The sequence below is a fragment of the Capsicum annuum genome, chromosome 7 (assembly GCF_002878395.1).
Source record: "Capsicum annuum cultivar UCD-10X-F1 chromosome 7, UCD10Xv1.1, whole genome shotgun sequence".
Lineage (NCBI taxonomy): Eukaryota > Viridiplantae > Streptophyta > Magnoliopsida > Solanales > Solanaceae > Capsicum > Capsicum annuum.
Window position 1 is genome coordinate 198,303,148 of NC_061117.1, and position 11,463 is coordinate 198,314,610.

Sequence of the window (11,463 nt, forward strand, 5' to 3'; positions counted from 1 at the left end):
ATACACATTGATATGTGCATACTGATTAATGACATTCACACATAGTTACAATGCACACATTCACATACACTGAACAAAATATATATCGAACATACTCGAAAAATAAAAAAATCAGATAAAGAAAGAGAATGAGAAATCAAGAGACAAAGAAAATAGGGAGAAGCAAAGAGTTTGAGATCTTTCGGTGAGGTTTCACCAAAAACGTCATCAAATTCACCGGATCCGACCCCGTCATGAAGACTCGTCGGAATTTCTATCTCTTCGATGACTAAACAATCCATCCATCACTGGAAATGGCGAATTTCTTCTTCTTATTATTATTATTCATTTTATTTTATTTATGTTATTAATTCGACATTATTAATAAATCATAATAATTATTTTTGTCAAATTAGTTAATCGCCTTAAATGAATTTATTTAAATTTATTGTTAAGGTTAAATAGAATTTCGAATAGATAAAAATTGTTACGAATTTACAAAAAAATTAAATAAATGTTTTAATATTAAACAAATTTTAGACATGTTTAAAATGTTTGTCTCAATTGAAGAATGCAGCGTACGCATCTTTTTGAGACATTTTTCAAGGATACAATAATGCACCTTGACAAATATTTTTTAAAAAATTAACTCTTTTACTGATATATATATAAGATAATAGACATGTTTAAAAATGAGCAAATTAGGCCTTAACATAATTTATCCAAAATAGTTTAAGTCAAGATAGGTCAATAAAAGCGACCGTGCTAGAATCACGGGACTCGAGGGGTGCCTAACACCTCCCTTCGGTCAATAGAATTCCTTACCTGGTCTTCTGTTTTCGTAGACCAAATAAAAGTGTCATTTTCTTTTGACTAGGTATTCAAAAAGGTGACTTGGAACACCATAACTCAATTCCAAATGGCGAATCTGTAATAAATTAATCCCTATTCAAAACTGTCACTTTAATTGGAAAAACCCTTCGACTCGGTCCCTCGGGCGAAAAAGAGGTGTGACATCTCTGGCGACTCTGCTCAGGATTAATAAGAATTCGAACTTTTTATATTGACTTATACTTGCTTTAATTATTGTTGATATTGTGTTTGTTGGCCTTATGTGCTACTTGTCGCTTATTTACCGCTTTGATATTGATTAAACTGTATTATATAGTGTCTCTCTTGCATACCTCCTCTAAGTCTCTAAAATAGGATAGAAGGAATGCAGCGCATGCATCCTATTTCTTTTTGAGATAGCCGGAGTGTCAAGGCACCTAGTGAAAGATATAGTCACACATGTTAGGCGGGGTTCGGATCGACAATGAAAGCGGTGTTGCCTTGCTACCGACCAAGTTGTCCCTCCCCAGCTCGAGTGTCCGCTCGGGTAAGCCAGTCTAGACACCTATTCCTATTAGGCTTAAACTTAGAAGAACTGAAAACTCAAAATCTGGTTATCCCTATTAGGTGCCGCTTTATTTGCATCATATGCATTTGACTTAGCGAGACTCGGCACAGGGATCGGGTCTGTCTAGGATAGGTGACCTATTTTATAAAGACCAACATGTGCATCCTACGTGCTCTTTGACATTTATTGGGAAGACTTATTTTATTGTTGACCGGCTTTTAGGCAACTTTAAAATGCAAAAGATTATGTTATCCTCAAATTTAGTGAACTATTTTTCAAAGAAAAATTTTATTTTTTTTAAAAAAGGAAAATTTTAGATATAGAATAACATACTTTTAGAGTTTTCATGAACTACGACGGTCTGATTCTCACTTTTTAGTGGGATACGTAGGAAGTCCTATCCAGGATACGACCTTAGATTTGAAATAATAATAATAATATATTTATTCACAAATTTATTGAAGGATACTTTTGAAAAAAAATAATAAAATAATAATAATATGAAAAACTGATTATTTTCATGAATATTATTATCTTTATTTTACTTTTCCTTTTTATTTACAAAATTAATTTTAACATAAAAATCATAATAGTTTGAACCTTTAGGGGTTGTGAGCTGAATTTTTGTAAAATAATAAAATATGTAAACATATATTTTAATAGTTCTGAACCTTTGGGGATCGTGAGGCTGAAATTTTTATACAACTTCATACATAAAACAATCATTCTTCTTTTCTTTATTTCTAAATCGTTTTATTTTATTTTTTGTTCTTTTTAAATGTACTTAGGGGGTATTGTCTCGAAACATATAGTTAAAATTCTCTAGAGCTCTGTTATTGCAAATTTTTTTATAGAGTCAACTTAAATAAGTATTTTTCCTAAAAATATTATCATTCATGTTTCTCTCGCTTTGATTTTTAATAAAATCGTTCTATACATCTAGGCCCTAATTTAATGGTCGCACTAGTTCTCACGAGTCAAGTTAAAAATTCTTTTCAAAAATTAATGAATTAAGTCATGTCTAAGTTTAGACATTTATTAATCTCATGTCCTTGTCAATAGGCATAAAATGTCTCCTCCGATTCGTGGAAAGTGTCCAAAGAGAAAGAGGGATGGGAGTGTACCGGTTCAGGTCGTGGATTGTACCCTTTTGTAGCTTTGGTTGTGGTGGAACAAAATTGATACATTCGATTATGTCTAGAAACTCGTCTAGAATCCCATGAACATTAGAGTCGAAAAAAGGATATACCCTTGCTTGTAACTCTTTCAAGGTTGATTGATTTTTTGCTTCTTGCATTTTTTGCTTTGGAGCTTTCTCTTTCAGTTTTTGTCTTGTGGAGGCCTTCTTAAAACTCACAGTTGTCGTCATAGATTTCCCAATTTAATCCTCTGATGAGTCGTTGAATTTCGTGACTTCTTTTTGAGGATAAAAAATAGATAACGTCATTCTTTGACTTGCAATGCTTAACTCCACGTCATGAGCGCGCGTAGCTAATTCTTCAGAAGTTTGAGGTTTAATTTCTTGGAGGATATACACAAGGCCCCAATGTATTCTTTGAATGCAAAATTCAACCACGGAAGTTTCAGAAAGTTGATCCTTCCCATCAAAGCTCAAGGTTCGCCAATGATTTATATAGCCTACTACATGCTCATCTTTACTTTGTCTTGTGTTTGTCAACTCCATCATGCTAACCGTACGACGGGTGCTGTAGAAACGATTTAAGAATTGACTTTCTAGTTGCTCCCAACAATCAATTGATTCAGACTCCAAATCTATGTACCAATCAGAAGCGTTGTCTTTCAAAGAGCAAACAAACTGCTTGACAAGAAGATTATCATGTGTACCAGCACTGCTACAAGTCTCAATGAAATGAGCGATGTGTTGCCTTGGATTTTCTTTTCCATCAAATTGTTGAAACTTTTGTGATTGATATCCAATCGGCATAGGTAAGCCCTCGATTCGCTTAAAATACGGCTTTGAGTATCCTACGAAACTTTGTAATGGACCGCCATATTGTACCTTGATAGTGTTTGCAATCATATCTTGCAGTTGTCGAACTATTAGAGTAGCCACTAAAGATGATAGATCAGCGCAGTGATTGTCACTTAACTTGATGAGAGATTCACCATCAACTTTTTCTTGAAGTGTTAGATTATAATTTGACTCTCCAGGATTGTAGAGACCCACCTTGCTCATAAGTTGGGTGATTTGAGGATTTTTCTCATCAACAGACTTCTTCAAGGCTTCAATAGTTTGCTCCATCATTGCAAACTTCTCATCCATCTCAACTACATCAACCATAAAGGTGTTGGCCTTTATCGAAGTTGGAGAATTCGTTAAGTCTTCAGATTCTCCAAAGTTGCGGACAGTTTCAGATGGTTCATCTAATAACATAGATGCAAAGTTGCTCCCAAGGGTTGTAGTTACAACCGAAATTTGAGATTTTTATTTTGTCATCTTCAAAAAGGTGAAGTATTATGACCCATCGATAGCACAAGCATTGAGATTGCGTCGATTGATGGGCCCAACAAGTTTGATCTCAGTTGACGTAGCTGTCGTAGACTTCTTGAAAGAAACTTTATATATTTTTCTGAAGTCCATTGCAGTAGTTGAATTTGTGATTTTTCAATTTGTAGAAGGAAGAGATGAAGAGCAGAACTAGTCCCACTGGGCGTGCCAATTTGTTTGCAATAAATTTTCGTAGTGCTGAAAATTTACTGCAAGCAAAAATAAAATAAATAAATAAAATAATTTTATATAAATGAATTTTGCGGGTACAATTCTGTTATTCTCTCGATTCTTCTCTCCTAAGCTTTTTCGTGGTTCAAGGGCCTTTTGTAGCGTAAGTCTCGAACTTTAGGATAATTAAGCCTCCTAGAAATGCATTTGGATTTCCAAAAATTATCGGACAACACTTTGTCTTGTCGAGTTGATCTCCGAGCAAAACTCCGTTAGTCAATTCTTTGAAGAGCCGTGTAATTAATGCAAAAGCTTCCTCAAATGCTTGCAGAATGACCTCAGAAAAATATGTAACCCTCATATTTATAGTTGTAGGGGGTAGGCAGTTCAAGTGTAAATAACCTCATAAGCCTCATTTTGATTGGTCCATTCAGTTTTCAAGTTTATCACAAATGTTATGTGATAAGTTGCTTGTGATTGGCCAAAAATATGTCATTTGGGACACTTGGCGATATTTCATTGGCTCTTGAACTTGACTTGGATTGCCACATCATTTGAGTGTATGGCGTCGCCTCATTGGTCTTTAACTTGATTGGGATGCCACGTCACTTGACACGTGACATAAGTTTGGGCCTCAAAATGAGATGGACCTTGAAGTTTTTGATGAGAAATAAAATGTGCTTATTATTTTTATAGCACAAAATAATTCTACACTCAATAAAATATGAATCAAATCCAAATTGTATATGAATTTGACCCAACAAATTTTACGTGTGTATACACCTACAATTAGCGTTTTTCCAAACTTTTAAAAATATTTTTAGGTATGTTTTTTCTACACTGCTTTTTAAAAAAAGTACTTTTTGAGAGAAATTATTTTTTTAACTTCTGAAAAATTGCATTTGTTTCCTAGAAGCACTCATCTCTCTTAAAAGCTTGACTAAACACCTTAATTTTTTTATAATAAGCATTTTTTAAAAAAATAAATACTTTTAAAGAAAAATAATCTTGACAAAACAAACTATTAAATTGGCGCTGGGAGAGTGATTGATCTAACTTGATCTAAAGGGGAAAGAGGGGCGAGATATTTATGGTAAACTCTTTGGTGCATTTGGCTAATAAGTAGCTTGGCAAATACTCTCCCAACTCCACACTCAGTTTTTTAAACCAATGCATATAATTAAATGTTTAAAAATATAATTGTCCTACAATAATTTTTTTCACATTCTTTTTCATCATATTTTTTGAAGGATATTTTGTAAATAAATATTTTTTTTTTAGAAATTATGTTATGCATGTTATTTTAATTAATACACTAAAGTAAATAATACATAATTTTCTTAATATAATTAATATCAATATTATTAATATACTCTATTTAACATTACTTTTCTTATATATCATACTTACTAAATTATGTCTTTAAAAGGTATGTATATTTAAACTAAGGCCAAAGTCAACGACATACACTCAAATTTGTTGCGAAAATTCACTTAGGCCACTAAACGAAGGCATGTTTCTATCAGACCCCTAAAGCCCCCGAATTTTGTTCCAATTGGGTATTTTTTTTCCTATCAGCAAAAAAGTCAAAGTGTATGTTGCACACACGCGATGACGTGGCAAAACGAGCTAATTAAAAGCTGACACGTGGCATTGTGGGTCCAATAATTATTAAAAATTAATTATAATTTTTTTTAAAAAGGATATAAAAATGGCATTGAGGAAATTATTAAAAAATAATGCTAAAATTATTTAAAAAATAAAAATAAAAAACTAATTATTTAAAAAATATAAATTTTTTTAAAAAATAAAATAAATTACTAAAAAATTATTTGTTTAAAAAATTAATTATTAAAATAAATTATAAAAATTTTTTAAAAATGAAAATAAAAAATGACATTGAGGATATAAATTATGAAAAAATAATTATAAAATTATTTAAAAAATAAAAATAAAAAACTGATTATTTAAAAAAATATATAATTTCTTTTTAAAAATGAAATAAATTATTAAAAAATATTTAAAAAATAAAAAAATTAATTATTAAAAAAATTATAAAACTTTTTAAAATGAAAATAAAAAATGGCATTGAGGATACAAAATATTAAAAATAAATTCTAAAATTATTTAAAAAATCAAAATAAAATAATGATTATTTTAAAAAAAATCATATTTTTTAAAAAATTAAATAAATTATGAAAAAATTATTTTTTTTTAAAAATAATTATTAAAAAAATTATAAATAAATTTTAAAATGAAAATAAAAAATGGCATTGATGATATCAATTATGAAAAAATAATTATAAAATTATTTAAAAGTAAAAATAAAAAATTGATTATTTAAAAAAATATAAAACTTTTTAAAAAGTGAAATAAATTATTAAAAAATTATTTAAAAAATAAAAAATTAATTATTAAAAAATTATTAAAATTTTTAAAATGAAAATAAAAAATGGCATTGAGGATCCAAATTATGAAAATATAATTATAAAATTATTTGAAAAACAAAAATATAAAACTGATTATTTAAAAAAAATTATAAAATTTTTTAAAAAATGAAATACATTATTAAAAAATCATTTTAAAAAGAATAATTATTAAACAAAATATATAATTTATTAGAAAAATGAAAATAAAAAATGGCATTGAGGATAAAAATTCAGAAAAAATAATTATAAAATTATTTAAAAAATTAAAAATAAAAACTGATTATTTTAAAAAAAATTATAATTTATTTTAAAAAATGAAATAAATTATGAAAAAATTATTTAAAAAATTAAATATTCGTTATTAAAAAAATTATAAAAATTTTTAAAATGAAAAAAAAAAATGGGATTGAGGATCCAAATTATGAAAAAAAAAATTTTAAAATTATTTTAAAAATAAAAAACTAATTATTAAAAGGACACTATAAAAATTCTTAAAAGATGAAAATAAAAAACAGATTTTTTGTAAATTCAATTTTATTAAAAGAAAAAAATTGGGGCCCTCTAATGCTTTTTGGGACCTCTAGTGTTTAAAAACAAAATTGTTATTAGAAAAATTTTGGGGGCCTCAATGCCACTTGACAACTTTTTATTCGTTAATTAGTAATAAAATATGTTCATCACGCGCCTCTCACGATGGCACTGCACGCATTGTACCACATAGGCGGAAAATGTCCAATTAGAATAAAATTTGGGGGTTTAGGGGTCTGATAGGAGTAAGTCTTAATTTAGGGGTTTAAGTGAATTTTCGCAATAAATTTGAGTATCTATCGATATCTTTGATTTTAAACTAAAAATACATGTACTATAGACCGTAGGGAGTACTGTAGTCTGTCTAAGTTTGGGTAAACAGTCAATTGATTGTCTTTTGTCATTCTCTCTTTTTCTTTGTTTGATGTGTTATAAGTAGTTTTCTATTTTGCCGTGTGATTTCAATCGCACCATAAGTTTTTATATTATTGGTCCGTATTATGCGAGTACGTAGAACGACCCCTTTGTGCATGCTAGGTTGGCAAATCAAATTCAACCCGTTGAAGTTGGATAATTGTCTGATTCACTTATTTATTGGCTCAATTTATTTTACCTCACTAAAAATTAAGTTGATGTATAGACTGAATTGATCTATAAAAATATTTTCAATTATTTTTTATTTAATATCTTTTATATATCCATTATAAGAGAGAAAATAATTTTACTAAGCATTAAAAATTTATAAAAAAAATTAATAAAATAATTAGAACTTAATAACAATTTGACGGGTATAAGGGCATGACCTATATTTTAGTCCATTTTAATCAGTCGTAGTACTTTTGGGCGTGTCATAACTTACCTATTTATTTCAACTCAATTTAACCCACTCAAATTCAGTTAAATCTGTCCTTTTGACACCTTTACACTTCGTTTGGATGGAAGTTTGTAATGATTTCATATTGTATGGTATGATATGTTATGATATTGTTCTGTACAGTATAGTACAATACAATGTTGGATGGAATATTTTGTTTACTATTGTTTAATAACAGTTTTATTTTTGGTTTGGCGGTATGATGTTATATTGTAACTTGTAAGTTTATTAAAATGTTCTTAACTATTATAAGTATTAAATTTATCAATAATTTCTAATTTGTTACAAATTATGTCATTAAATATATTAAATTGTTAAATTTATGTAATTTTAACAAAATTGATACAAGCGTAGATCAAAAAAATGTAATTATCGTAACAAATTTCATTTTCTTTTGGTGTTTTAAAAAAGTGACCTCCAACAATAACTACAAAGTTTGAATGCATCTTTTGTGTATGCTATGGGTGTGTTCGGTATGAATCACAAAAAAAAAAATTAGGAAAGTAAATTATTTCTTACTTGTTTCTTGTTTTAGTTATGCAAATAGAAAAATATTTTCTAAAAGTATTTGTATATATTTAACATAAATCAAAGAGAATGAATAGAATAAAGGGGAGGCGTACGAAAAAAATTATAATTTTTTTTATAAAATATTCGGGAGTGAGGTGCTGGAGTGGGGGGGGGGGGGGGGGGGGGAGGGGGGGGGGGGGGGGTAAGATTTTTTTTTTTTTTTTGAGAAAATAAATTTGTGGGTAGGTTGGAAGAAGGGGGGAGGGTAGGAGGTGGTGATGAGGTAAAAAATTTTTTTTGAAATTTCTTAATATATAAATTTAAAGAAAAATTGGTGCGGGGAGGCGGCCTAGTAAGTGGTGGGAAGGGGTAGAAGGTGGAGGTAAATATTATAGGGTAAAAAATAAAATAAAATTATTTAATATTAAATAAGAACTTAACTGAAAAAATAAACAACCACAGAATACCACTAAATCAATGGTTACATAAAGTACGGTTTATCATGACTATCAAACCATAAAATTATCCATACTATATCATATATTTGAAAAAACAATCAAAATAAACATATTTTCTTAATAACCATATCATATCACGAAAAATCACCATCAAAGTGTGTTAGTGTGTTAGTATAAGCTGCTCATTGTAGACGAAAAAGTAAAAAGAAATGTTGACGAAGTATAACGGAATTTTCTTTAGTAAAAGAAAAAAAGGACCACCTTTGTAAGAAGGCCCCATTTTAACGGGCATCACGTTCTGCTCCCTCTCTATAAATACACTTAAACTTCAAGAATTTAGCTATTCAGGTGGGAAGAACAATAAGTTTCTCCACTTAGTTCTTATATAAATAACGCTTAATTTACTGTGTTGCAATTAATTTAGAGATGGTGAGAACACCTTGCTGTGATGAAAATGGAAGGAAGAAGGGGACATGGACTCCTGAAGAAGATAGGAAATTAGCAGCATATATCACTGAATATGGCCCATGGAATTGGCGCCAACTTCCCAAATATGCTGGTGAGAATGTCCACACATCTCATAATTTAGATTAGTACTCCATCTCTCCGTTTTCATTTGTTCAGTTTGAAAAATATAAGAGATGACTGATCACTTAGTTTCTAATTTATTCTTATTATTAACTACAATCATTTCACTAAGCGTTTATAAATTTATTATATTCAAAAGTTGATACAATAAAATTATCATTTTATTTATTGTTCCTTAAAGAAGTGTGTCAAGACAATATTAGACAAGTGAAAATGAACAGAGAGATTACCTTCTTTTTTATAAAGAAGAGATGATACGGTGGAAAATCAAACTTCCATCAACCAAAAGTTTAGACTGACAATTAGTGGCGGATGTAGAGTAGAAGGTGTGGGTTCCCGAGAACCCACACCCGCTACCGTAAGGCTTAAAATTACATAGAAAAATCGACAAAAGTTATAAATATTAATAGGTGGAACCCATAACTAAACCAAGGGATAGCTTAGTGGCAGGAAAGGAGCCACAAGTTTAAAATTCTGGATCCGCTTCTGTTGACAATAAACTGAGCTACTAACATTTCTCGTATGAGAGATTATCATTTAACCTACTTCTGGTACCTAATAACATGGGCTCATCCAAACCGAATTTTGAGCAACTTCATCTAAATTTCATAATAATTATTATGTACTATTGTAGAGTTTCGTCTGAAAGATTATTGTTGCTTATGAAGGACTAGAGAGGTGTGGAAAGAGCTGCAGACTTCGATGGCTGAATTACTTAAGGCCAAATGTTAAAAGAGGGAACTACACCGAAGAAGAAGATGAAATCATCTTAAACCTCCATGCTCAACTTGGAAATAAGTACGTATTCTACTTCCACATGTCCAATTTACATGCTAAAACAGTCGTCGATGCCAACAAAGTGAAGGGGAATTTAATATTTGAACTTAATGAGTTCAAATTTTAAAGTTTTCAGCATGGAATTCACTACATCTGATCTAATAATTGTGAAGAATTTAATGTGTGTATAGGTTCATATGGATTGTTAAGATGCGGATGAAACTTTTTGGCTATCGGTTCATATGAACCCATAGAGAGTATATGTATATATGCTCCTTGGGTTCACATGAAATTATAGCCAAAAAAGTTACATCTGCCTCTGTGGTGGAGAGTTAAGTCTGACTTTACTACAATAGATATGATTCAATTGCTTTTATGTGACGAGATTGTTTCGTATTATGACTTTACTACGTGAAATCAATCCCATAAATTTGTACGGTTACAGGTGGTCGGCGATTGCAGCTCACTTGCCAGGAAGATCAGACAATGAGATAAAGAATCATTGGCACACTGCACTCAAGAAGCGTGCAAATAACTCAGGTGAATCAAGCAAGAAATGCAACAGTAAGAACAACATTAGAAGGAGTACTACTGTGGCAAATAAAAATGCAAGTCCTAGCACTTCACATGAAAATATAGTACTGGAAAGTTCACAATGGTCCCCAAAGGAGTCATCAAGTGAAGACTTTTTTTCTTACAGTAATACTGATTATCAAGAGCAACATAAAGTTTTTCAACAAGAAGCTTTGGATGAAATAACTAGTGGAAGCTTTTGGACAGAACCATTTCTAGTGGAAAGTTTCAATACAACTGGAACTGATTTTCTAGCTCCTCCAATTGATTACTGCGGACTTGTGTGTCCACCTTCTCCTTTTATAGGTCATGAATTTCTTTCATCCTTTGATTTTGATTATTTTAATTATTAAAGTGAAAGTGAAAAACATGTAAAGTATTTTGATGTTTTGAGTTTCATACCTGAACGGTGCGTGAGTTTTCCACCTAAACTATCACCAACTATTTATCAAAACACATTTCAACTATTAATTATTTGAGTTACATATGAACTTCCAGGTAGGAAACTGAACAATTACTATTGAGGTGTGTTTTAATAAATTATTGATAATAGTTTAGATTAGGACACCACCTACTTCACAGTCCAGGTATAAAACTAAAAAAATCAAAATATTTTAGGTGTGTTTTTAATAATTATTAGTAAAAACTAGAAGGAAAAAAAACATTCT

At 30.0% G+C, this 11,463-nt stretch overlaps 1 protein-coding gene across 1 annotated transcript; it reads left to right on the plus strand.

Annotated features, from left to right (window-relative positions):
* The first annotated feature begins 9,198 nt into the window (after positions 1 to 9,198).
* Positions 9,199 to 11,261, plus strand: LOC107877281 (transcription factor MYB106-like). The gene is made up of 3 exons (XM_016723965.2): positions 9,199 to 9,416; positions 10,114 to 10,243; positions 10,668 to 11,261. The coding sequence occupies exons 1-3, from the start codon at positions 9,284 to 9,286 to the stop codon at positions 11,146 to 11,148; spliced, it is 744 nt and encodes a 247-aa protein (XP_016579451.2). The 5' UTR covers positions 9,199 to 9,283; the 3' UTR covers positions 11,149 to 11,261.
* Positions 11,262 to 11,463: the final 202 nt, after the last annotated feature.